The 26,386-nt window shown below is 41.0% G+C and overlaps 1 protein-coding gene and 1 long non-coding RNA gene across 5 annotated transcripts in view; one reads left to right on the top strand and one right to left on the bottom strand.

Annotated features, from left to right (window-relative positions):
* Window positions 1-10,126, bottom strand: part of PLEKHA7 (pleckstrin homology domain containing A7) — a 275,644-nt gene extending 265,518 nt beyond the window's left edge. For all 4 annotated transcript variants that reach the window (XM_084630059.1, XM_084630061.1, XM_084630058.1 and 1 more), the window contains exons 1-3: window positions 9,991-10,126; window positions 9,823-9,899; window positions 9,560-9,617 (exon numbers count right to left, since the gene is read on the bottom strand). In XM_084630059.1, the coding sequence (XP_084486185.1) occupies window positions 9,560-9,617; window positions 9,823-9,899; window positions 9,991-10,076 (221 nt within the window). In that variant the 5' untranslated portion in view covers window positions 10,077-10,126. The remainder of the gene's footprint in view (window positions 1-9,559; window positions 9,618-9,822; window positions 9,900-9,990) is intronic.
* On the top strand, window positions 9,969-25,699 carry LOC311521645. The gene is made up of 3 exons (XR_014711939.1): window positions 9,969-10,042; window positions 18,466-18,559; window positions 25,252-25,699. It is a non-coding gene; the product is annotated as an uncharacterized lncRNA (long non-coding RNA).
* The last annotated feature ends 687 nt before the right edge of the window (window positions 25,700-26,386 follow it).

The raw sequence follows: 26,386 nt of genomic DNA, 5'->3' as shown, positions 1-26,386 counted from the left end.
CCCTACCTGTTCTAGCAGGGCAGCACTGCCGACAGGACTTTTAACGGCCAAGTTGGTTGACCCCACCACAACCCAGTACTGGGTAGCAACGTACAGTTTGAAAACCATTGGCATATCTCTGCTAGGAACAAAATGTTCTTTGTGAGAAAAAGTAAAGACATTTTACTGCCCTATTTAACAAGATCATTACCTTGGATCCTAAAATAAGCAACAAATCTTCATATTAAGAAGCAACTGGCACAGCGCCCATCAAATCTAAAAAAATCCCTACCTAAAGAGAGACATGGGAATGGATAGATGCACAGTGAGGCAGGAACGTTTGTTCATTTATTGGATATCATTTGCTGATTTAAACCATTAACTTTTATTTTCTTCTTAATGATCCAGGTAACCGGACAACAGACTTAATGATAATCGGTGCAGCAAACAGGCCTAGAAAATCATCAATACACAGCCACTGACTGTTAGTAAATGTCTAAGAAAGTCACTCTCTAATCAGATTATTAAGAGTAATTTTATAGCTAGGTATTTATTGTTGATGTAGCTTTCCAGACATTTGAACATGGCTCTGACCAAAACGTCCTTTCATTCTGCAGTAACTGTTTTCTTCTGACATTTGTCAATCCTATTTCCCCATCCAAACAGCTAGTATTATGGCACCTCATCCACAGGCAAGTAAGAAGAAAATGTTGCTTTACTAATCAGCCAAAAGGATATTCATGAAGCATCTCTGATGATATAGCCCAACTCTCAAACATGACTGACCATTCTGGGAAATTAGGTGTAATAGGTTTTATCGGTATAGGCCAGGGGTCGGCAACCTTTCAGAAGTGGTGTGCGAGTCTTCATTTATTCACTCTAATTTAAGGTTTCGCATGCCAGTAATAATAATCTATGCAATCCATGCTGAGCCGCACCCCCTCTTGGCCCTGTCTGCACCTCTCACTGCCCCAAGCTGGGGCCAGAGGACCACAGCTGGGGGTGGCTGCAGAGCCCTGGGCCGGCGGCCGGAACCCCAGGTCGGCAGCAGAGCCCCCCAGAGCAGTGGTCATGACCCGGGGCCAGCGGTGGGCTGAGCAGGGCCAGCAGCTGGAACCCCGGCTAGCAGGGGACCAGCGGCCAGTACACCAGGCCAGCAGCAGAGCCCCCTGGACCAGTGGCTGGGACCCGGGGCTGGCAGCGGGCTGAGCAGGGCCCAGCAGACGGGACCCCAGGCCAGGAGCAGAGCCCCCCCAGACCGGTGGCTGGGACCTGGGGCTGGCAGCAGGCTGAGCGGGGCTGGCGGACAGAACCCCAGCTGGCAGAGGGCTAGCAGACAGTACCCCAGGCCAGCAGCGGAACCCCCGGGACTGGTGGCCAAGACCCGGGCACTGTGAGTTACACTGAAAATCAGCACGCATGCCATAGGTTGCTTACCCCTGGTATAGGCAACCAACCCCTTTTTCCCTTTGAACTCAGGTGTTCAGAGGTTAAATCTGCATAGTACATACTTAACTACAAAAAAAGCAGCTTAACAGGACACCAACTTAAAAAAATTACATTTATCTGAATTTTTTTGTTGCCTATTACGGTTACAATTGTCACCTGATACCACAAATACAGGCAGAATACTTGAGAGGCAAATGCCAATTTCACAATGTGTACAACATATTCCATTTTGAAACAAATCTGTAGGTTTGCAAAAGCCAATAACTCTGTTATGTAGTTTTATATTTCTACCATATTTAAAAAATAGTAAAAAAAAATCATCAGCTCACTTTGCTTTTAGTCAGATTTGAATAATCCATGCAGAGTTACTTAAAGTTACACTTTAGCCAAGGACGCAAAGCACAGAGTGCTCACCTCTGTTTACACAGCACTGGGCCTCTGGGAGTTACCGTAAATAACATAATAAAAATCTCCTTGACCAGATCAATTTTAGTAAAACACACATAAATCAGAAAATTCTGTACTATTCAAGTGCATTTATCTCATGGATGTATTTGTAATTCATTTTATAAAGCTTTAAAATTAAAGATAAAGCTAATATAAGCAATGGGGTAAGGAGAAATTAGATGTAAAAGGCAGAAAAGCTCATCCCTACCATATACTGTCTTAGTAAGTAGTTTTCGCATTTGTCTAAACAAGTCAGAGTGATGGGTTTGCTAAGTATTACAGTACATAGAATGTCCTTATATAGGGCAGACAATCAAAAAGAGAAGAGTTGGGAGACTAACCAGATACTTCTAGGGAATCAAAAGTATTTTTTCTCTTTTAAATGGTAAAACTTTAGAGTAGAAAATGTAAGTTCCGCTTCTGAATGCAATATCCCAGGGCAGTCTTGTAAAACTGTCAGTCATAACTACGTGGGAAAAGGAGTAGTCTGACTGAAACAAAGAGATATTAAAGCAACAGGCTGTATTAAAAGCCATGACTCTTCTATTATTCAGGGTAGTAACTATGCCTTTTGTTTTTGTTTAGCAACCAACAAATTGTGCACACTACTTGCTGCATCATAATAAAAATCACATTGCAAATATTTTGGCCTGGACTGGAAATGTGGTTTTACCAGTAAAACAGACGGTATACTAGCTAATACAGCTTACTGAATTTTTTTTAAATTTGGCAAGCTTTTAACTAAAAATTTTCCACCACATTTCTAAACAGCTCTAACCAAATAATAACTTTGAGAGAAAATACTACAGATATTCCAGTATACAATATTTTAAAACTAATACCACATCACAAGAAAAAAGAATTAATCGTCTGACTTGGAAAGGAACAACAAAAATCCTTATTGTTGTACCTTATATTGTAGCTCTCAAGAATTTTTTTCTCAATCAGCTAGCCACTCAATTCTCTCAGAACTACAAGTAAGTTAAGAGAATTGCATAGCTGCAGGCAAAATTATTATAAACACAGAAGCATATTACCAGAAATGCCCCTTTTCAAATAACCAAAATTAAAACACAGTCCCTGAAGAATAGGTAAGAATTAGGACATTGATATTTACCTCAAATATAGAAAACAAATTTAGAAGCCTATGCTTTGATATTTTTTAGTATAACTTTCATGATAACCTTGAACTCAAAATAAAGAAAAAATGTCCGAAGTGCAGTCAACATATGGTGGTAAGTCATTTAAACAAGAAGGAACTTTTACTGTTAGCAAAAACACACACAGTCAACCAGATTTTGGATCCTATGTGCTTTAATTCAAGTTATTATTTATCGTTTAAATACAGCACTTACAAGTATGCTAGGTACTTTACAGCAAAATAGGAAAACAGGTCTCTTACCTTGGGAGCTTACAACCTAATGCTATACTCTATAAATGTATTTTACACACACTCTCTCTCTCTCTCTCTCTCTCTCTAAAATATTAAGGTTGCAAAGTCAAATGATCAAAACCTAGGAAATACCCAAATTAAAGTAGCCCGTGCAACCTTAATAATTCATCCCCCTTGGGCATACACATTATGATACAATCTGATTACATGACCACAGACTATTTTTTCCACAGGATGGACCTGCTCTGGGGATGAATCAGGGTTGTGTGTGAAGAAGGCTGTCGCTTCATTTGCTGCAAAAGCTGGAAGGTGTGTAGTAAATAAGACAGGAAATTGCAGGAAGGAAAAGAAAGGATGATTTTATGGTTAAGGCAGATGAATGCTGCAATGGAGAAGCAGATTCTATCCCTGCCTTTGCCACAGAGTTTCTATGTAATTCTAGCCAAGTCATTTAAATCACAACTTTTCACAGGTAGTCACTAACTGAGTTCCTTATTTTCTGGGTGCCTGACAATGCATCTGATCTCTAGAATTCACAAAAACGAAATGATTACAAAAATAATTTAAAAGTTAGATTTTCTTATTTTAATTAAATACAATTTTCTTTCTTAAACCTCTTTAAAATTAAATTTGATATTACGACAACCCATGTTGTTGTAATATTGAATTTGCATTCAGTCTAGTCTTTGTGCAGTAACTTCTACTGTTTCAGCTCTCACTAAAAAAGGGACATTTAATTGTTCCCTCAGTTAGCCTGAATGGAAAGCATCTTGGACCACCATCAGATTCAACAAGTCCTCTGTGACAGCCCACAGATCTGACAGGTTTCAGAGTAGCAGCTGTGTTAGTCTGTATCCGCAAAAAGAAAAGGAGTACTTGTGGCACCTTAGAGACTAACAAATTTATTTGAGCATAAGCTTTTGTGAGCTACAGCTCACTTCATCGGATGCACAGATCTGACCGTTTATCAAAGCACATCCCTACTGCCCCCACCACCACATATTCTCCCATCTACTCACAGGGTAGTACTAAGGCCTACAGGTACCCACTAAGCAAGGAGGAGAGAATAAAATGTTGAATAGCTGCTCATTAACTGAGCACTAAATATAGCAGGGGTCCTGTGGAGGAAAAAAAATAATAGTATGCCATCATGTATACCATCATAAGCATTTGGAGGTTGAATTTAGGTTGCACAGGCAACCAGAATTCCAGTATTTCCTAACGTTTGACTGCTTATCTTTGCAACCCTAACAATGTTTTTTCGAACTAGTTTTTTTGCGTAATATTTAGTAAGAGTCATGTGTTTCTAAAACACCTGAAAGGTGTGCTATGCATATTTTCAGCACACAGGAAAACACTGAATACACAATAAGAATAATACCATAGTTGTTATAAACAATGACACTCTAGCTGAAAACAAACAACTCTGCTCTGATCAATCTTCCCTGAAGAAGAGTCAAAGTTGGTACATAAGCCACAGATCAAAGACATTGCTTAAAAACAAATCAATGATGAAATATCTTGAGCTATTTTAAGTGCTGATTTCCAGCTATGTTTTCTCAATACCAAAGCAGCCATTTAAACATACCAGTTCCATTAGAGTCAATTCTATTCACTACTGCCGAAGGTTTTAATACTGTAGTACACAATTTCTTCTGGTATGTTATATACATATTTCTGTATTACCACAGGCAGATAAAGACCGGTTACAATTATCCAAATGAATTATTTGGGAGGGCAGAGCATTTTACATAGATATACCTCTCAGTTCTTTTAATAAACTATAAAAAGGCAACATAAGAACAGAATTTACAGAACTTCCAGTTCTCGTTCAGCTTAAAAGTCCTTTAGATGTTTAGTGGAGGCAGTAACCTAATGAACACACGTTAAGGCTTAAGTATGTGTATATCTTCTTCAATCAGCTGTTTCAGTATTTTCCCTGCATTCACCTTATCTTTACCCCAAGCAGGGAGTTTACCAAGCCAATTCACCTGCCCATGCCAGTAACTCAGGTTTCTGAAACCAGTCTGAGCAAGTCTAAACGGGCTTTCATTCACTTCTACTACAGCTGCACTCATTCATTAATGCTGTGCTCATCCTATAATGACTAGATGGAAAGCAAAAGGTCCTTGAGGCTACCAATCATTAGAGAACAGAAAATAATGCCAATTTAAGCTCTACTCTGCTCTCATAGATCCACCTACCATGCTGCTCCCAGGCAGAAAACACAAATTGCAGTATCACTTCTCAATCAATGCTTCTCTAAACATAGCACACTGCTCTGTGACCCTAATCACTGTATTCTCTCTGTTTTCAGTCTTCAAAAAATCAGAGCAATATAAATTCAACAAGTTAAATAATTATGTTTCAACTTTTCTCCACAAAGCTTGTGTGTTTAATAAATTCTAATCAGGCAGAATTTAAAAGAATCAATGTGTTTAAAAGGATTTGTTTCCTTTATCTGATGTTGATGTACTCTAACAACAGATCAAGAATTTTCAGCATTTTAGAAAGGCATCTCCTCAACTGGTCTGATTAATTTTTATGTCACAAATCAGCATTCAATGACCCCATGAGATGAAAAATGTTAATCAGCCTTACAGATATAGATTTCTTCCTTCATTAATCAAAAATTGAACTCAAGAAGGCTTTACCCTAGAAAATACAACCAATTTTGCTTCACATTAGGTTAGACACATTATTATTGCTACTTAGTTTATATAAATGCTAAAAATACGCTGGAGAGTTTGGTTGCTTAACTTGGGGTGGGGTTTTGTTTTGTTTTTTAAAGGAGCCTGCTTAACATTATCAATATTTGTATTCCTTGAAACTTGAATAGATTGACATTTTAAAGAACTAGGTTAACAAAGCTTGAAAGATGGTATCAAGTAAAATGTTTTAAAACAGGTACTAGAAGAAAAGATCCTTTTCAATTGTTTCTCATTTTAAATGTAAAACTACTAAGTGTGATTGTTAATTAAGAAGTGTTCATTTAACCAATAGTACAGAGGAATGACATAACAAACATTCAAGTGTTTCCACATATTTCAATAAATTGCCCAACAAAAAAACTGGAGTGTTCAGTTACTGATATTCTAATTTCAAGAGTCAAAATAAATATTGCATAAAGGATTCACTTTTCAAGAAAGAATCTATTCTATCATTTGTTAGTGTTTTTTCCCCCACTTAATATAATAATTTTTGTTGATTACACAAGAAAAAAATGATCCTATCTTAAAAGTAATAGTAGGAAGCAGGTAACTATAGAATTGCCACATCTTGAAACAGACTTGCCTTTTGAAAAAAAAAGAAAAAAAACAGTTACACATCTGTAATACAATGCAGAATTGTCAAAGCTTCTAAATAATGATGAAGCAAATTGGAGTCCTTTTTAAAGTCCCCATCACCAAGTGAAGCCTTTAGAGTCAGTGCATTTTTTTAATTGCAAACAGACCATAAACAGGGTTAAACAGTAATAAGTTCTTCCTTACTTTTGAATCAAAGTATTGCCTTCTTACTACCCTGATCATGTTACTGCACTATTAATCCAAGATTAAAAAGGTAAGATATTTTCTGGTATACATTAAGGTATTACTAGTTACCAACAATGTTGCATGGCATCTAATGTATAATGCAGTGAATTAACTTTAAAGTGTTTGAATGGTTGTGAGGTGCATCTAATTATCATGTATGTTAATCCGCAAAGTGTAAAGTATATATATTCTTCTCCTAAATTATTTCAAGTGACAATGGAGATTAACAACATCCAGAATAAATGAAACTTTCAGAGATGAGTCACTGATAAAGGGACAATTTGGGAAAGTTTTAATTGTGTTCCTTTATAAAGTCAACACTTAAAATCAGCAATCAATTATTCAAGAAAGTCAGAATGGGAAACTAAACTACAACGGGAGAAATAATGTTTATGAAGGAGAGCAAAAGGACAGAAGTAAAACATACTATACTAAAATAAATTAAACTAAAAAAAGAATATGAATATACTGTGAACTTTGGGAGACGTTTCCTGGAATAGAAACCCAAAGTAAGACTTTCTAGGTCCTGTGGCAGTCTGCACAGGCAAAGTGAAAAGAACCTCTCTTCATGGAATGACAACCTACAAACACTGATTACTTCTCTCCCCCTAAACCATCCATAGCAGATGCAGAATGGCACCAGTTCCTACAAATCTCTCTGAAGCTTATTAGGCACTATATATCATTACACATGTAGAAGGACAGAAAATAAATTTCTATATAGCAGGAGTTTTTCAAGGAATGCCAACACACGAAGTACTCAATTACCCAAAACATTTTGTAGCATACAAAAATGACTAAGGCATCTCATAAATATCAAATCCAAGTACATGATCTCAAAGGTCATATGTTGCATAAGTAAAATGACAACTGGTTTTCTGGGAACACCCCAAAAACACTACATCATCCATGAAAGCCATAGGATATGCAAAATGACAGCCATTTTCTTGAAATTTCCTAGCCCAAGAGGCAAACTTTTTCAGTAGACAACTCCCATTACAAGCTATTCAATTGAAACAAGAGCCCAGAAACATATCTTTAAAAAACAAAGCTATTATACCAAAGGAGACAGAAGCCACTCCACCTGTCCTCAGGTACACAACCTCAGAATGACTCAACGTATGGGTTAAGATCTTCATTTATCTCCTAGGAGTTTGAAGGCATATTGTGTCCTTGGGTTGTCAACCTCTCAGTATTTCACTTCTGCTGCATGCTCTAATACTCAGTGCATAGTATCCATGGGATCTTCTTAACTTTGGAACATCCCTGAACTATTTCACCTGTATCGGCCAACATATGATCAATTATTTTTAAATAGTTTTACATCCTGAATATTTGCAGGAAGTGACTGGTAATGCTGCATCACAGCTTTGAAAGAGGATCAAGTTTTGCAGAATTGACATTTCCCCGCAGCAAATATCCTTCCTTCAGATCTAAGGGGTAGAGGGTTTTTTTCTTTTAGGACATAAAGATCCTCCATTTTACTGCACTGCCACAACTGTTCTAGTTTATTGTTCACTTTAACATGTTTCCTCCCAAACACAGATTTTAAAAAGTAGATTAAAAATGTGGAGGAATGAATAGGGTTATGCGGCAGAGAGAAAAGCAATGCAAAGCCTATACAAGATCAATGTAGGTATTAAATATAGATTCATTATGGCACCTTCATCATTTGATTCAGGGTGGCAGGGGGTCTAGCATAATGTACATGGAAATATAGACAGAGTTATCCTAGTTTGGGCTTATATTGAACAACAGACAGGCCACTTTCTCCCCTTTGCAATACTTATCCATATAATTACTACTAGTGTAAAGCAAGAAGAAGAGTTTATTTATACACCACATCTGCAATTTCCCTGTAAGAACATCAAAACCCAAATATAAACACCTACACAATGTACCCCACATTTTCGGCAGCTTTCCAAACACCCTAATTGTGATCACACCCCGGCTTTTAGGATAGCACTGGTGTCCTCCAGATCTTGTTAATTTGCTTTTGAATAAAGTTACACTTCTCAATTACCTCCCATCCTACTGTACTGTCATTTATGATTTAAAGCCTCATCGCAGAAACATCCTGAGAATACACCGCCGTTTGTTTTGTTTTGTTTTTTAACCAACGACTACAATCCACTCGGATTTAAAAAGAAAAGCCGCAGCCGCCCTTATTCATTCACGCAGCATTGTTTCAAAAACACACTTGGTTGCTGCGGTGCTGCTCCAAACACGTTCCATTCAGCGGGAGCAAAACACTCCGCCAAGTTTCAGCCACCGCGCGCTACTCCAGCGCAGCAAGCGAGAGCCCCAGCTGCCCCCACCTGCAATGTAAACACCACCCAGAGTAGACGTCCCTCCCCGCCTCCGGTGAAGCTTGTTGCTTCTCACGGGGGGAGAAAATACACAGAGAAAGCTCAAAGGAGATGGGGGGCGGAGAGGGGGAGCAAGAGCCGGCCCAGGACAAAGCTAGAGACTCTGGATTTCCATCTCCCGTCCGGGTCCTTTCCCCCCTTTCCAAGCGACCAGTTCCCCGCCGCCTTTCTTTGCGCTTTCCCTGCCGGTAATCATTAAACAGGAGCCAAGCGTAGGCTGCGGGAACCATTTCACACACGCAGAAACCGACCCTCCCCCTGCGCGCCGTGAAACAAGCGGCTCCCTCCCTCCCTCCGCGCGGCGCCCCGGGGGCGGATGGGGGGGGGCGCCCCGGGGGCGGATGGGGGGGGGCGCCCCGCCGGCGGGGGCCGGGCAGCGAGGTACTCACTCGATGAAGTAGCTGGCTCCCTCTTCGGAGAACCCCTCCTCCCAGCCGCGGGGCAGATCTGGGGAGGCAGAACAAAGGGGGGCAGAGGGGGGAGTGAGAACTTGGTGCCCTGAAGGTGCCTCCCGGTCCGGCGAAAGGGGGGGGGGGTTGGGAAGGGCGCGAGATGCCCCCCTCCCCGCGCCCCCGCCACACAACGGTCGTTACCCGCTCCTCCCCCGCCCGCCACGCGACACCCCCCCTCCCCCCCCCAGGCGGGCACCCACCTGAGCGGATCATGTGGCCGGAGTTGACGGGCTCCTCGGTGCGAGGATGCAGCCAAGTAGTGGAGCGGGTCAGGTCGCTAGGAGGGAGAAGCGGAAAACATGCACCTGTTAGTGACGGGCAGCCCCGACCGGACCCCCCCCCACACCCCCCCCTTCGCCGCGCCTTACTCGATGAAGAACACCCGGCCGTCCCTGCAGACGCCATAGGACCAGTGCTCAGGTAGAGTGTCCCGCCCCACCGCCTCCGCCGCCATGTTCGCCGTGCGCACAGCCAGCCAGCCAGCCGGCCGGCCGGGGAGGGGGTGCCAAGGGGAGCGCGGGCGGGCGGGCGAGCGGCCGGCGCCCAGTGCCCGGCTCTGCTCAGCAGCGCCACCGCCACCGGCTGGTAAAGGCGCAGGCAGAACTCTGCCCGCTCCCTCGGGAGAGGAGAAGGGAGCGGGGCAGGGGCGGCGGCGGGTCCCTGGCTGTGCCGCCGAGAGGGAGACTCCCTCTCCCCGGGCAACTGGCTGCAGAGAGAACGAGACAGACCCGCTCCGGTCCTCTCTCCGCTCGCTGGTTCCAGCGCCGGCGTCCCCCTGCTGAGCCCTTCCCCGCCCGCATCTGGGCTCCAGGTGCCTGATCCACATCCGCCTACCCCACAACGCGCCTGAAATCCCCCCCCCCACTCTCACAGGGCACAACAGGCTGCATTCTCCGCTTACCTAGGCAGGTGCAACTCCACTGGCTGGAGCGGAGTAACTCCTGTTGTTCATCGACTGCTGGTTGATCCTCCATTCCTGCCCTCCTCTTTCTCTCAAACTCCAGCGCGCCTACACACATGGGATACAACTATGAGCCTCTTCCCCCCCACCCTTTAATCTGACCCAAGCCTGCATTCTCTGCAGGAACAATTTGCATGGTGGGGGTGTTGAGAACCATTGAACCAAACTGGAAACTCTGTACTGTACATGATGGAAACTACTTAAAGAAAGGGGGTGCTGTAGCATCCCTTGTTCCAGCACCTATGATTCTCTGTCTTTTCCTAATTCATTAAGTCCCTCACTCCCTAGCAAAAAATTGTTTGCCTGTTGGTTTTTGTTTTTCCTGTGGAGAACACTATGCTAGAAAACCAGCAACGTGGAGGGAACAAATTAGGGCAGATGGAATGACTCAGTGAGGGGACTGGATATAAAAAGAAAAGGAGTAAGAGTGGCACTTTAGGTGGCTAGGAGGGAGAAGCGAGTGACACTTTAGTGCCACTCGTACTCCTTTTCTTTTTGCGAATACAGACTAACACGGCTGCTACTCTGAAACCTGAATATAAAAAGTTATTATTCCTTCCTCCACTTGTTTCCCAGGCTGATGCATTAGTCAGTCCAGGCCTTTGCTGTAAAGGACAAGAGGATGATGGAGATTAATTGCTATCTTGCCAGCAACCTGTGGCTATACTGAAAAGGTAGGGAGAGAATAGGTAGTGGTTGTTCAGCCAATGGAATGGAAACACCAGATCATTAATGAAGCAGAATTTTGAAATAATTTATATAGCACCTTTTATTGCAGTGCTTCCTATATGCAGTACTGCTGAAATGCAATCGCTTTAGAGTTAAAGTGTACACACCCCAAACAGCATTGAGGAAGGGGAAATTTTAGCTAAAGCCACTGGGTCAAACTACTTTTATTAAAATACTGTGGGATCTTTAATGTAGACAAAGTGCACACAGGCCCTCTGTTTCCAAGGTCTCATCTGATACCTCATCAAACTAAGTCCTCTGCTGAAAGATGTAGAGCTGAGATGAACTTGACATTTATTGAAACTTGTTTTTCTACTCTGATTCTCTACTATCTTGCATAGTTATATATACCAGTGCAAAGTAGATGGAAAACACCAACCCTACCATTCTACCATGGTAGAGTTTTTGCATCCTGATTTTGCACAGGTGCAAATAACTACACAAGATAAAAGCCAGGGAGAATCAGGCCCTAAGAACTTTAAATTTGGGAAAGATAGTGGAAAGCAAGCTGGTTTCTACTGAACACAGGAAAAACATAGGATGGATTTTAATGAATTGTTGAGAGTTTAAGGGGTGAACATCTTTCCTATGCTTTGATTCACAGATGCTGAAAGTGAAAAACTCCTATTCATCTTGTTCATGCAGGATTGTTCCCTATTATACAGATTACATTTTTTCTTTTATCCCATTATTCCTAATTATGGCTTCATGTACCACAGCATATAATTCCTCTCCCTCGATGATAACACCTTCCAAGTATCGGTAGAATCTTATGCACCACTACTCCTAGATCATCAATAAACCAAGCTTTTCCTAACCTTTCCTCTTAAGTCAGCATTACAAACTCCTGAACATTTTTGTTACTCTTCTTTTAATTACCACTGTCAATATCTTTCTAGTGATGTGGTGCTCAGAAATGGGTATATTCTCGCAGATGCTTTGCACTGTGATAAGCTCTGTCCTCTGCATTTGTTATTAGTGCCTTTATAATTATTTATTTGTTTAGTGTCAACAATGTGCATATAGCTGTAAAAAGCAGATAAGACAAGTCTTCTGCCCTGAACAGCTTAATTTACTGTAGTTCCCAGGGCAAGTCCTTTTACATCCATTAATTGCATGGACTAGTTAAATTGGCCTATAGCCCCCTGCCATGGCATTGCCTCTAGACCTGCATGACTGGTGGACTTATGTACTCATAATGACCACTAACTGAGTTTAACAGTAACCCTTCATTGTGTAAACTACTACTTGGGATGACCTTGTGACTTGTCTTCAGTAACATAATGGAAAATATTTTAAATAATTCAAAAGAAACCTGTTCTACACAGCATTGTTCAACATTAAAACCTGTTTCTGATGCTTAATGTGTAAGCAACTATAAACTTCTGAAAAAGATGTTGCATACTTCTCTCCCTACTGGAGATAATGACTTCCCATTATTGATTTGAGCTCTTTAATCTGCACATTAAAGTCCCATTCTTATCCCACGGAGATTAAATTGTTTTACTGGTATTGACATGTTGAATTACTACTTCTCTTTAACATCATGTGGTGATGAAAGACTTCTACATGATTCAATTAATGTACCTTAGCTTCAGTTCAATGCACTTACACACTTTAATCTCAGCTGCTTTTGTATCAATATTTTTAATTTAACCAACAATAGGCTTTCTCAGTAAAACCATACAAATATACAGCTTAGTTTTCATATATGTTAAATAATAGAAGAAGGGCCTGATTGGAAGACCATTGGTGTCTGTAGAAATTCCCATTGACTTAAATGAGCTATTTATCAAGAGTCTAGTCTGCAGTTGCATAATCTGTATTTTAACATAAAGGTTCATATACCTTATAAACAACTATAGATGACTTTTTTGCATTATTAGAAAGTGCTGCATTGGCACTCTTTTATTACAGACCTTATATATAATACTTAAAAGCAGAATATTGTATTACAGCACAGTAACAGTAGTTAATGTTAAGTCATTTACTGATTAAAAGTACTCGAAAATCCATGTGCTGACTCAGATTGTCTTGAAATTTTGTGCACCTCCTAGGGGTGCAGAGTAGGGTTAGTGATCTAAATTTGGGTTCATTTGAACAAAAGCCTCCCGAGATACAGCCCCCCTAACAAATGCTATGTGTACAAAATCACCTATACCCAATTCTAGATGGTGCAACCTGCTCATCTTCCCCCAAGGCCATGCAAAAAAATAAGTCCAGTTGTGCTCCTGTCAGGCTAAGGACTGGTAGAAATATTAAAAAGTCATTCAGGAAATTAAGTAGATTCCTTCTTCCAAGATCCCTTTTTGAAGCTATTGCTCGAAAAAAAAGTGAACTAGAGATTTAATTCCTGGAAATAAATGGTGATTTTTTTTCTTAACACTTTCTGGCTTAGTATCACAGATGTTAATATGTAGCACTTGTATAACCCTTTGATGTCTTTGGATTCAAAGTAATTTAAAAAGGTGAATAAGAATTACCGCATTTTACAGACAGCAAAAGTGAAATACAGCAAGAATGGCTTGCCCAATGTCACAGTCAATGACCTAGCTGGGAATAAAACCCATGTCTGACTCATAGTACGGTGCTCTGTCAATTGGACCACAGGCGTCCATGGGAATAGACAGAAGTAAGTGTGGCAAGAAGTTACCAACAGGTGTAAAAAAATTAGATGAGAAAATAAAAGAAAGAAGGAAAGAGACAACTGTTCTGATATTTCACACTGCTGAAGTGTGTGGTCACCCATTTATAACTTTGATGTTGCTGTTGCATAAAATAATACATCAAAAAACATTTGAAGGAATCACCACAGTGTTACTCAGTATCAGCAAATAATAATCAATCAATCAATCAACAGTAATGCCAAATAAGGGTTGAATATGAACATATTCTCTCAAAGGCCATTTTGTACCTTTAACATACATTCATTTAATTTTACTGTGTATTTAAAACAGGCCTACTGTGAGTGAATCACAAGAATGTAAGCTCCAAAGGACATGGAAAATAAAAGCAAATGGAAAGCAAATTGTGTGTGTGCATGTGTGTGTATATATATAGAGAGAGAGAGAGACAGAGTCTACCCTGTTTCCATTGAAATAGGTTGGAAGTTTTGCCACTGGCTTCAGTGGAAGCAAGGTCACACACACCCTGTAATGCTACAACTATCTTAATGTAGCTCATAAAGTAAACAAGGTCAGTTTATAGGTAGGGGGATCCAAAAGTCGAAGAAAGAATTATTCATTTTTCTGGATTCTGGAAAGAATATGAATAAGTTTCACTGCTTCCTACAATTCCTGGAAGGCACTGAGCACAGCAAATACTGTTTAAGGATAGGTTTCAGAGTAGCAGCCGTGTTAGTCTGTATCCGATGAAGTGAGCTGTAACTCACGAAAGCTTATGCTCAAATAAATTTGTTAGTCTCTAAGGTGCCAAAAGTACTCCTTTTCTTAGTGTTTAAGGATATTATTCATGCTCACCAAATCAACACCCAGTATGATCTGATTGACAGTGCATACTCAAGTCAACAGGGAGATTTTAACAACTGAGTGAGGCAGATGGGAAAATGCCACAGGGAAAGAATCATAGAATCATAGAATATCAGGGTTGGAAGGGACCCCAGAAGGTCATCTAGTCCAACCCCCTGCTCAAAGCAGGACCAATTCCCAGTTAAATCATCCCAGCCAGGGCTTTGTCAAGCCTGACCTTAAAAACCTCTAAGGAAGGAGATTCTACCACCTCCCTAGGTAACGCATTCCAGTGTTTCACCACCCTCTTAGTGAAAAAGTTTTTCCTAATATCCAATCTAAACCTCCCCCACTGCAACTTGAGACCATTACTCCTCGTTCTGTCATCTGCTACCACTGAGAACAGTCTAGAGCCATCCTCTTTGGAACCCCCTTTCAGGTAGTTGAAAGCAGCTATCAAATCCCCCCTCATTCTTCTCTTCTGCAGACTAAACAATCCCAGCTCCCTCAGCCTCTCCTCATAACTCATGTGTTCCAGTCCCCTAATCATTTTTGTTGCCCTTCGCTGAACTCTCTCCAATTTATCCACATCCTTCTTGAAGTGTGGGGCCCAAAACTGGACACAGTACTCCAGATGAGGCCTCACCAATGTCGAATAGAGGGGAACGATCACGTCCCTCGATCTGCTCGCTATGCCCCTACTTATACATCCCAAAATGCCATTGGCCTTCTTGGCAACAAGGGCACACTGCTGACTCATATCCAGCTTCTCGTCCACTGTCACCCCTAGGTCCTTTTCCGCAGAACTGCTGCCTAGCCATTCGGTCCCTAGTCTGTAGCTGTGCATTGGGTTCTTCCGTCCTAAGTGCAGGACCCTGCACTTATCCTTATTGAACCTCATCAGATTCCTTTTGGCCCAATCTTCCAATTGGTCTAGGTCCTTCTGTATCCTATCCCTCCCCTCCAGCATATCTACCACTCCTCCCAGTTTAGTATCATCCGCAAATTTGCTGAGAGTGCAATCCACACCATCCTCCAGATCATTTATGAAGATATTGAATAAAACCGGCCCCAGGACCGACCCTTGGGGCACTCCACTTGATACCGGCTGCCAACTAGACATGGAGCCATTGATCACTACCCGTTGAGCCCGACAATCTAGCCAGCTTTCTACCCACCTTATAGTGCATTCATCCAGCCCATACTTCCTTAACTTGCTGACAAGAATACTATGGGAGACCGTGTCAAAAGCTTTGCTAAAGTTAAGAAACAATACATCCACTGCTTTCCCTTCATCCACAGAACCAGTAATCTCATCGTAAAAGGCGATTAGATTAGTCAGGCATGACCTTCCCTTGATGAATCCATGCTGGCTGTTCCTGATCACTTTCCTCTCATGCAAGTGCTTCAGGATTGATTCTCTGAGGACCTGCTCCATGATTTTTCCAGGGACTGAGGTGAGGCTGACTGGCCTGTAGTTCCCAGGATCTTCCTTCTTCCCTTTTTTAAAGATTGGCACTACATTAGCCTTTTTCCAGTCATCCGGGACTTCCCCGGTTCGCCACGAGTTTTCAAAGATAATGGCCAGTGGCTCTGCAATCACAGCCGCCAATTCCTTCAGCACTCTCGGATGCAACTCGTCCGGCCCCATGGACTTGTGCACGTCCAGCTTTTCTAAATAGTCCCTAACCGCCTCTATCTCCACAGAGGGCTGGCCATCTCTTCCGCATTTTGTGATGCCCAGCGCAGCAGTCTGGGAGCTGACCTTGTTAGTGAAAACAGAGGCAAAAAAAGCATTGAGTACATTAGCTTTTTCCACATCCTCTGTCACTAGGTTGCCTCCCTCATTCAGTAAGAGGCCCACACATTCCTTGGCTTTCTTCTTGTTGCCAACATACCTGAAGAAACCCTTCTTGTTACTCTTGACATCTCTGGCTTGTGGTGCAAATCAAATTCAAACTCCTCCTTCCAGAACAGTTAAGTCTCCTTAGAGTCAAGAAAAATGCTAAATACTCTTTTTGGTTTAAAAAAAAAAGATTATTCACAACAAAAAGGATTAGAAAGTGTTACTGTTGAAAATGTCTTTTAATGAAATTCAGCTAATGTCATCTATATAATTATACCTTCTTTACAAAACTCCTCCACCTTTAAAAAAATTGGATATTAAAATTTGGAAATTAACTTTAAGATATGCAGGTAGTTCCCCACTGCCATATAGTTCTTCATCATTCACTATCTCTTGTATTGCCCACAACAACTTTAACTTTGTTCTCTAAAATCTGCAAAACTATATTCATAAATCAAAATGAATTTCTAGTTGATTTCCGAGTAAAGTAATTCAGTTCTAATTTTCTAACATGTTCATTACAACATTATGGACTACAAAAAACAGTGAAATAGTCTATTTAGATACAATTGTGGCACCACAAACATATTTCACAGCTAAAAATTGATTAAACATTCCAATTCTGTTAATAAAATTATTTTTCTACTTCACTACACGTCACACTTAGAATTTATGCAACTATTACATACCAAAGTATCCTAGGACTACTTTTCTTTCAAAATCTGTATTTCCACATTTAATAAACTTTATGTAAAGGCAATAGTATACAGCCATACCCTATTTCCATTACAGAATAAAACAAGGTAGCACAATTAAGACTGGGTCTGTAATAAAGTATATGCGGGGATAGAGCTGAACAATTGTATAGCACTAGAAAGCCTTTAACTGTTAATTTTTTCAGACTTTTTAATGTTTGGATTTTTGTAGAGAGTGGTGGTGAGGTTTGTGTGGTTTTTTTTTGGTCAGGGAAATTTTTAGCTGAACTGCAATAAAACACACCTTCACCCTTAACACTTCCAATAAAATGATGTTTGTGAATATCTGTTCGTTTGTTTGAAATGAACACAAACCTTTAAATCAACTTGATGAATATAGAGGAGCAGAGCCCTGCTCTAATAGAACTTACGAGGCTCCCCAAAGCAAGGCTGCCCTCCTGCAGACTTTGCAAGTCCACTACTGGTGTGCATTTGTAGGTGTGCATTTGAGGGAAATTATCTTTGTGAGAGATATGGGGAGAAGAAAGGTTTAAATCTATATAAAAGCTTCTCATCACCCTAAGAGGCTTAAAGTTTTAAATCTAGTATATGTTGAGCATTTTAAGTTTTATGCATAGAGAAGACTCTGCCCTTTCCTGCATCCCCTTCTGTGCCTCCTTTAATTCAATGCACCTCACTTCCACGTCCCCCAGTACTGTACCTGTGACGCTCTGTACCTCAGGGAAACACCCTACACCCCCATGTTCATCTTTATAAAACGATTGTGTGGAATTCAATGCAAAGTTTGTCATGTTGGGTGTCTTCAGAAGGCTCATAATGCACTGAGCATGGTTATTATAGTGATGTTATAGTAATTTTTACAGTAATGTTATGGAAAGGTTATAGGTTGTAATTTCATGTATACAGTTATGAGGCTGAAAATGTATCCTCATGTCTTAAAGCAAGCCCATGCAAAAACTCTCCAAGTCCAAGGAGTCACCCCCTTTCTTTGTGTAGTTTGGGGCTGTGATGAGGTAATGGTCACCTGACTCTGAAGCGGGGGGGCAAAGCCAAGAGGAAAGAAAGAACATGATAAAAGGGAGAGACATTTTGCCATGCTCTCTCTCTTCCACATACATCTACAGACACCACCATCACCAAGCGACTGAAGCGCTGATCAAAGGAGAGAGCCTGACTGAAAAGTAACCAGCCAGCCTGTAGTGAGAAGCATCTACGTTTGTAAGGACATTGATAGTGTTAAGATCATCTTAGAATGTGTTTTGCTTTTATTTCATTTGATCAAATCTGACTTGTTATGCTTGGATTTATAATCACTGAAGATCTATCTTTATAGTTTAAAAAATTGTTTGTTTATTCTACCTGAAGCAGTGCATTTGGTTTGAAGTGTGTCAGGGGCTCCCATTGGAATAACAAGCCTGGTACATATCAATTTCTTTGTTAAATTGACAAATTTATATAAGCTTGCAGTGTCCAGCGGGCATAACTGGACACTGCAAGACAGAGGTTCCTAGGGTCGTGTCTGGGACCGGAGATATTGGCTAGTGTGATTCACTTGCAAGTTGCTGGGAGCAGCTTACATACCAGAGGCTGTGCGTGAACAGCCTAAGAGTGGGGGTTCTCACAGCAGAGCTGGGTAAGGCTGGCTCCCAGAGTCAAGGATTGGAGAAGCCTAACAGATCACTGGTTCAGATAACACCAGAGAAGAACGTCACAATACCCCACTATAAATCCACCATTGTTCTGCCCTTCTCCCTCTCTTCTGCTTGCCATAAAGCCCCTCTCTATTACAAGGCCAGGGAGTAGGGCTCAATGTCATCCATCAATATCCTTTCTATCACCTATCCGCACCCAGGCTCACATCCCTCTATGCTTTCTCCAAGTTTCCTGCCCCATATCCATGTCCCTCCTACCACAGGCTCAGCTGAGCTGCTGCAACTGCTGAATCTGGAATCAGCAGGAAGTTTTATATTGATAAACATTTAAAGATACATTTACTTTTCCCATATACAATACAACAACTGTGTATGAGAGTGACCCAGGCAATAGCTATGAGTAGCAAAAAAGCATGTAAAAACAAAGAGAAATAAAAACAAAAATATTGCATAGTGCCTATGCACGGAGGTGCTTCTCCTTCTTAACCCAATGTGCATGGAGTCAGAACTGAAGCTGTCTTCAGGTTGGTTCAAGTCAGTGGTTCCCAAACTTGTTCCGCCGCTTGTGCGGGGAAAGCCCCTGGCGGGCTGGGCCGATTTGTTTACCTGCCACGTCCGCAGGTTTGGCCGATCGCGGCTCCCATTGGCCACGGTTCGCTGCTCCAGGCCAATGGGAGCTGCTGGAAATGAACCGCAGCCACGATCGGCCGAACCTGCAGACGCGGCAGGTAAACAAATCGGCCCGGCCTGCCAGGGGCTTTCCCTGCACAAGCAGCGGAACAAGTTGGGAACCACTGGTTCAAGTAACAACAACCAACAACAAAAATTGAAAATAAAAGAGAGACAAGTTCATCAGAGGACCCAAAACAAACAACTTTATTTTACAAAGTATGCTATATGCAAGGCGGTCAGTTTCCTAGTTTCTCCTTGCTTCCTGACCTGGTCCAACCCTAGGAGTTTCCTTACAGGCTGAAAAGGAAAGATGGCTTCTTCTTTATCTTCTTGCTCTAATGAACCCCTAGTTTACCCCTTCCCTGCCTATCTTCATGTAGGGTATGTGCACCCATCTCATCACAATCCTTGTATATTATAGGTCTTCATAAAATTCCCATATTAACTTCACAAAGTAACACTGAGGCACCTCTCCTCAGCAAGAGTAAAACAAAACACATAAAAGCCCTGATCTACAACTTGTTCTGCATAGGCAGATCCCTATGCCCATACCAAATAAGCCGCAGCACTAGCACTTTTGAGTTTGCAGGTTAATTTGTTTTGAAGATATGAGTCCAAACAAAGAAGTTAGAAAACTTTTCTAAAGGTGCAGGCTGGTGCAGCTTTGTCCTGCCCTGGAAAAGAGGGAAGAAGGGATTAAGCTAGTCCTATAGGAAAAGGGGAAGAGTCAATGGAGACTACACCAAATATGAGCCCCAGGAGGCTACAGGATGGGTTGAAGAGGATTACAAGGAAGAATAGGAATAGAAAGAACTTTCAGCCACAGGGAACAGGGGATAGACTGGAGAATAGCACAGTCACCAGGAAAAGGCAGGTCTACGTGATCGGGAACTCTTTACTGAGAAGACTAGACAGGCCTGTAACCAGAGCTGATCCAGAGAATAGAAAGGTGTGCTGTCTTCCAGGTGCTAAGATTTGGGATGTTGACCTGAGGTTGAAAAGGATCCTAAAGAATCCCCTAATTATCTTGTGGGAACAAACGATACCAGTAGATTCTCGCTGGAACGTATCAAGGGAGACTATGCTAGGCTGGGGAAGATGCTTAAGGAAATCGAGGCTCAGGTGATCTTTAGTGGGATTCTGCCTGTTCCTAGAGAAGGGCAACAAAGGTGTGACAAGATTATGACTATCAATAGATTGCTTAGGCAGTGGTGCTATAAGGAGGGCTTTGGGATGTATGGCCACTGGGAGGAGTTCATGGACAGAGGACAGTTCTCTCGGGATGGACTTCATCTGAGTAGGGAGGGAAATAGACTTCTAGGATGGAGGCTGGCACAACAGATTAAGAGAGCTTTAAACTAGGAATTTGGGGGAGATGGTTGGGAGATGTCCAGGTAATCGCCATGCCGGATTTTAGCACTGAGAGGGAAGAAAACAAAGTAAGAAAGAATACAGCCGTGGGTAGGAGAATGGACATAAGGAGGAAGGACAGTGTAGATACCAGTTTAATAGGTCATACTGGCAGTAGAATGACCGTGCCTAATTGGGTACAGAATGTGAGTGAGGCCAAACAGCAAAAATTAAGATGTTTGTACGCCAATGTGAGGAGCCTAGGTAACAAAATGGAGGAACTAGAGCTATTGGTGCAGGAAGTGACACCAGGTATTCTAGGGATAACAGAAACATGGTGGAATAGTAGTCATGACTGGAGTGCAGGTATTGAAGGGTATGTGCTGTTTAGGAAAGACAGAAATAAAGGCAAAGGTGGTGGAGTAGCATTGTATTTTAATGATGAGGTAGACTGTAAAGAAATAAGAAGCGATGGAATGGATAAGACAGAGTCCGTCTGGGCAAAAATCACATTGGGGAAGAAAACTACTAGCGCCTCCCCTGTGATAGTGCTTGGGGTGTGCTATAGACCGCCAGGATCTAATTTGGATATGGATAGAGCCCTCTTTAATGTTTTTAATGAAGTAAATACTAATGGAAACTGTGTGATCATGGGAGACTTTAACTTCCCAGATATAGACTGGAGGACGAGTGCTAGTAATAATGATAGGGCTCAGATTTTCCTAGATGCGATAGCTGATGGATTCCTTCATCAAGTAGTTGCTGAACTGACTAGAGGGGATGTCATTTTAGATTTGGTTTTGGTGAGTAGTGAGGACCTCATAGAAGAAATGGTTGTAGGGGACAGTCTTGGTTCAAGTGATCATGAGCTAATTCACTTCAAACTGAACAGAAGGACAAACAAAAATAAATCTGTGACTGGGGTTTTTGATTTCAAAAGGGCTGACTTTCAAAAATTAAGGAAATTAGTTAGGGAAGTGGATTGGACTGAAGAATTTATGGATCTAAAGGCAGAGGAGGCCTGGGATTACTTTAAGTCAAAGCTGCAGAAGCTATCGGAAGCCTGCATCCCAAGAAAGGGGGAAAAACTCATAGGCAGGAGTTGTAGACCAAGCTGGATGAGCAAGCATCTCAGAGAGGTGATTAAGAAAAAGCAGAAAGCATATAGGGTGTGGAAGATGGGAGGGATCAGCAAGGAAAGCTACCTAGGGATAAAGTGAGACAGGCTAAAAGTCAAGTAGAGTTGGACCTGGCAAAGGGAATTAAAACCAATAGTAAAAGGTTCTATAGCCATATAAATAAGAAGAAAACAAAGAAAGAAGAAGTGGGACCGCTAAACACTGAGGATGGAGTGGAGGTTAAGGATAATCTAGACATGGCCCAATATATAAACAAATACTTGGCCTCAGTCTTTAATAAGGCTAATGAGGATCTTAGGGAAAATGGTAGCATGACAAATGGGAGGTAGATATTACCATATCTGAGGTAGAAGCGAAACTCAAACAGCTTAATTGGATTAAATCGGGGGGCCCAGATAATCTTCATCCAAGAATATTAAAGGAATTGGCACATGAAATTGCAAGCCCATTAGCAAGAATTTTTAATGAATCTGTAAACTCAGGGGTTGTACCATATGATTGGAGAATTGCTAACATAGTTCCTATTTTTAAGAAAGGGGGAAAAAGTGATCCGGGTAACTACAGGCCTGTTAGTTTGACATTTGTAGTATGCAAGGTCTTGGAAAAAATTTTGACGGAAAAAGTAGTTAAGGACATTGAGGTCAATGGTAAATGGGACAAAATGCAACATGGTTTTACAAAAGGTAGATCATGCCAAACCAACCTGATCTCCTTCTTTGAGAAAGTAACATTTTTTTAGACAAAGGAAACGCAGTGGATCTAATTTACCTAGATTTCAGTAAGGTGTTTGATACGGTACCACATGGGGAATTATTAGTTAAATTGGAAAAGATGGGGATCAATATGAAAATTGAAAGGTGGATAAGGAACTGGTTAACAGGGAGACTACAGCGGGTCATACTGTCAGGCTGGAGGAAGGTTACCAGTGGAGTTCCTCAGGGATTGGTTTTGGGACCAATCTTTTTATTACTGACCTCGGCACAAAAAGTGGGAGTGTGCTAATAAAGTTTGCGGATGATACAAAGCTGGGAGTTATTGCCAATTTAGAGAGAGACCGGGATATCATACAGGAAGATCTGGATGACCTTGTAAACTGGAGTAATAGTAATAGGATGAAATTTAATAGTGAGAAGTGTAAGGTCATGCATTTAGGGATTAATAATGATAGGAATTTTAGTTATAAGCTGGGGACGTATCAATTAGAAGTAATGGAGGAGGAGAAGGACCTTGGACTATTGGTTGACCACAGGATGACTATGAGCTGCCAATGTGATATGGCAGTGAAAAAAGCTAATGCGGTCTTGGGATGCATTAGGCGAGGTATTTCCAGTAGAGATAAGGAGGTTTTAGTACCATTATACAAGACACTGGTGAGACCTCACCTGGAATACTGTGTGCAGTTCTGGTCTCCCATGTTTAAGAAGGATGAATTCAAACTGGAACAGGTACAGAGAAGGGTTACTAGCATGATCCAAGGAATGGAAAACCTGTCTTATGAAAGGAGACTCAAGGAGCTTGGCTTGTTTAGCCTAACCAAAAGAAGGCTGAGGGAAGATATGATTGCTCTCTATAAATATATCAGAGGGATAAATACCAGAGATGGAGAGGAATTGTTTAAGCTCCGTACCAGTGTGGACACAAGAACAAAAGGATATAAACTGGCCATCGGGAAGTTTAGACTTGAAATTAGACAAAGGTTTCTAACCATCAGAGGAGTGAAGTTTTGGAATAGCTTTCCAAGGGAAGCAGTGGGGGCAAAAGACCTATCTGGCTTCAAGATTAAGCTCGATAAGTTTATGGAGGAGATGGTATGATGAGATAATATGATTTTGGCAATTAATTGATCTTTAAATATCCATGGTAACTAGACCCAATGCCTGTGATGGGGATGTTAGATGGGGTGGGATTTGAGTTACTACAGAGAATTCTTTCCTGGGTATCTGGCTGGTGAATCTTGCCCATATGCTCAGGGTTCAGCTGATCACCATATTTGGGGTTGGGAAGGAATTTTTCTCCATGGCAGATTGGAAGAGGCCCTGGGAGGTTTTTTGCCTTCCTCTGTAGCATGGGGCACGGATCACTTGCTGGAGGATTCTCTGCTCCTTGAAGTCTTTAAACCATGATTTGAGGACTTCAATTGCTCAGACATAGGTGAGAGGTTTATTGCAGGAGTGGGTGGCCTGCATTGTGCAGGAGGTCAGACTAGATGATCATAATGGTCCCTTCTGACCTTAATACCTATGAATCTATAAGCTGTGACTCTGAGTCACACTTTGGTCTCTAGTCTTCTCCTGAGGCAGCACAATTACACATGAATCTTTACTCCACAAATGTTAACTCCACAATCTAGCCCAGTGCATCAACACAATATTTAAAAATGGTTTTGTTCAGTAGAAAATTGGAATTCCCTGGATTTGCACAAATCCATAGGGGGCCATATTCAGCCCTAATATAAATTGATGAACTTCACTGAAATTAATGGAATTGTATTTCTTACACCAAGACTGAATTTGGCTAAATATCTCTGTTGCTTGGTCACTAGCCACAGAGATAAAATGCCATTATTCTATTAAATACCAGTGATCTGTTGGGTAGTAACCTGGATGGCCATTTCTGGCCAGAGTGCTAAATAACGTGGGTATGCTTTAAAAAAAGGGAAAAAGAGAATAGTTTCTGAAGTTGCACAGAAGAGCTCTTGAAATTATTGGCTATGACTGGACTATTGAATCAGACTATCACAGAAGGGGTGGAGAGAAACATTCTAATATGTTCTCCATTCCTCTTGAGTCTGTGTAGGTGGCCCTTCGCATAATAGGTCAAAATAGATTCTGTGTCTCAGCTTACTTTATAATCGAATAGGTCATCAGGGTGCAAAACACTGTTCTGTAATTTAATGCACTTATACATATGTCAAACCTTTTCATTCCTGCTTTAAAAATACAGGCATTTGAAACACATAAATAGTGCTGGCACCTTAATATCTAGGGCCAGTACAAAAAAAACTAAGATCTCTATGAAATTTGGTATTGTTTTGTGTGAGTTAAAGTAAAAATTAAGCATTTTCCTTCAATTAAAATAGTACTACTCTCTCTTCCAGAACTCTTATTTTCTACTCTAGCCTCTGATGGATTACCTTTTGGATATATCTGAAGCATCACAGTTCACACCATTCAGAATCCATGTGATACAAGTTTGCATTTTTTAAATCTACAAATGAAGTTCCTATGCAATTAAGGAGTGATAATATTGGGTATCTTTATAGTTTAACAGGATATATCAATGTTTTTCAAATAAACTGAAAGATTTCTGTACCCTATTCAATTAATCTCCCTCCCTCCATTAATATCCCTTTATTGGTGCTTTCTGTAATAGTGAAGACTCTCACAAGACTTCAGAATGTTTTGTTGTAAACTATTTTTTATAGCTGAGATATCTAATGAATGCAATAATCATCTATGTTGATGATGCATTCATTTCTACTTCTTAATTACACAGTTCTCTGAAATCCAATTTTAACAATTAACCAGACTGAATACAGAAGAGAACAAAAGCAAATCAATGTATTATATAGTACAAGGGTAAACTTGTCTTTTTGACTCCACATTGTGTAGTCTTTCCACAGACTGCTTTGTAAAGTATTATATTTCTCAGTATCTCTTAAAATTCCTTTTAATTCAGATTTACAGCTTGATTCTTTCAGTTACAATGTTAATCATAAAGTGAAAAATGTAATAAAACTAATTCTAATTGTTCTCTAGAGACTTAGCAATTTTTTACTCCCACATCATCATAGTCCAGCAGATGTCTTTTACATTATTTGTTTCTCAAGCAAAATGACTGTACAGTTCTTTTGGTCACTAAATACTTTTAAAATCACTGGTTCATTAACAGAGATGTGGATGGCTGGCTTAACAATATATCACTCTTGGTAAAATTACAGCTGTGTTCTGTCAACAATAATTATGTGGGTTTTTTGCTCATTTCCTTCCATATTTTTCTGGTGGAGACATTGTCAGAGCAGCACCCATTTTAAAAAGAAAAAATCCAACATAATATATCTGGCTCAGGTTTGGTAAGGACATGTTGTGGTGTGGTGAAAATGAAGACCCTGAAAAACTACCACAGAGACTCCTTCCTACTGTATGCAAATCTACAGAGAACATGAAAATTCTCAAGTGGAACTTCAGCACAATTTTGCTGTACTACTAACAGCGGCCTGGGGCATTTCCTAG

This window comes from Lepidochelys olivacea (genome assembly GCF_965140295.1).
Source record: "Lepidochelys olivacea isolate rLepOli2 genome assembly, chromosome: 6".
In the NCBI taxonomy this organism is placed as follows: domain Eukaryota; kingdom Metazoa; phylum Chordata; order Testudines; family Cheloniidae; genus Lepidochelys; species Lepidochelys olivacea.
This window is presented reverse-complemented; position numbering and strand designations above follow the sequence as displayed.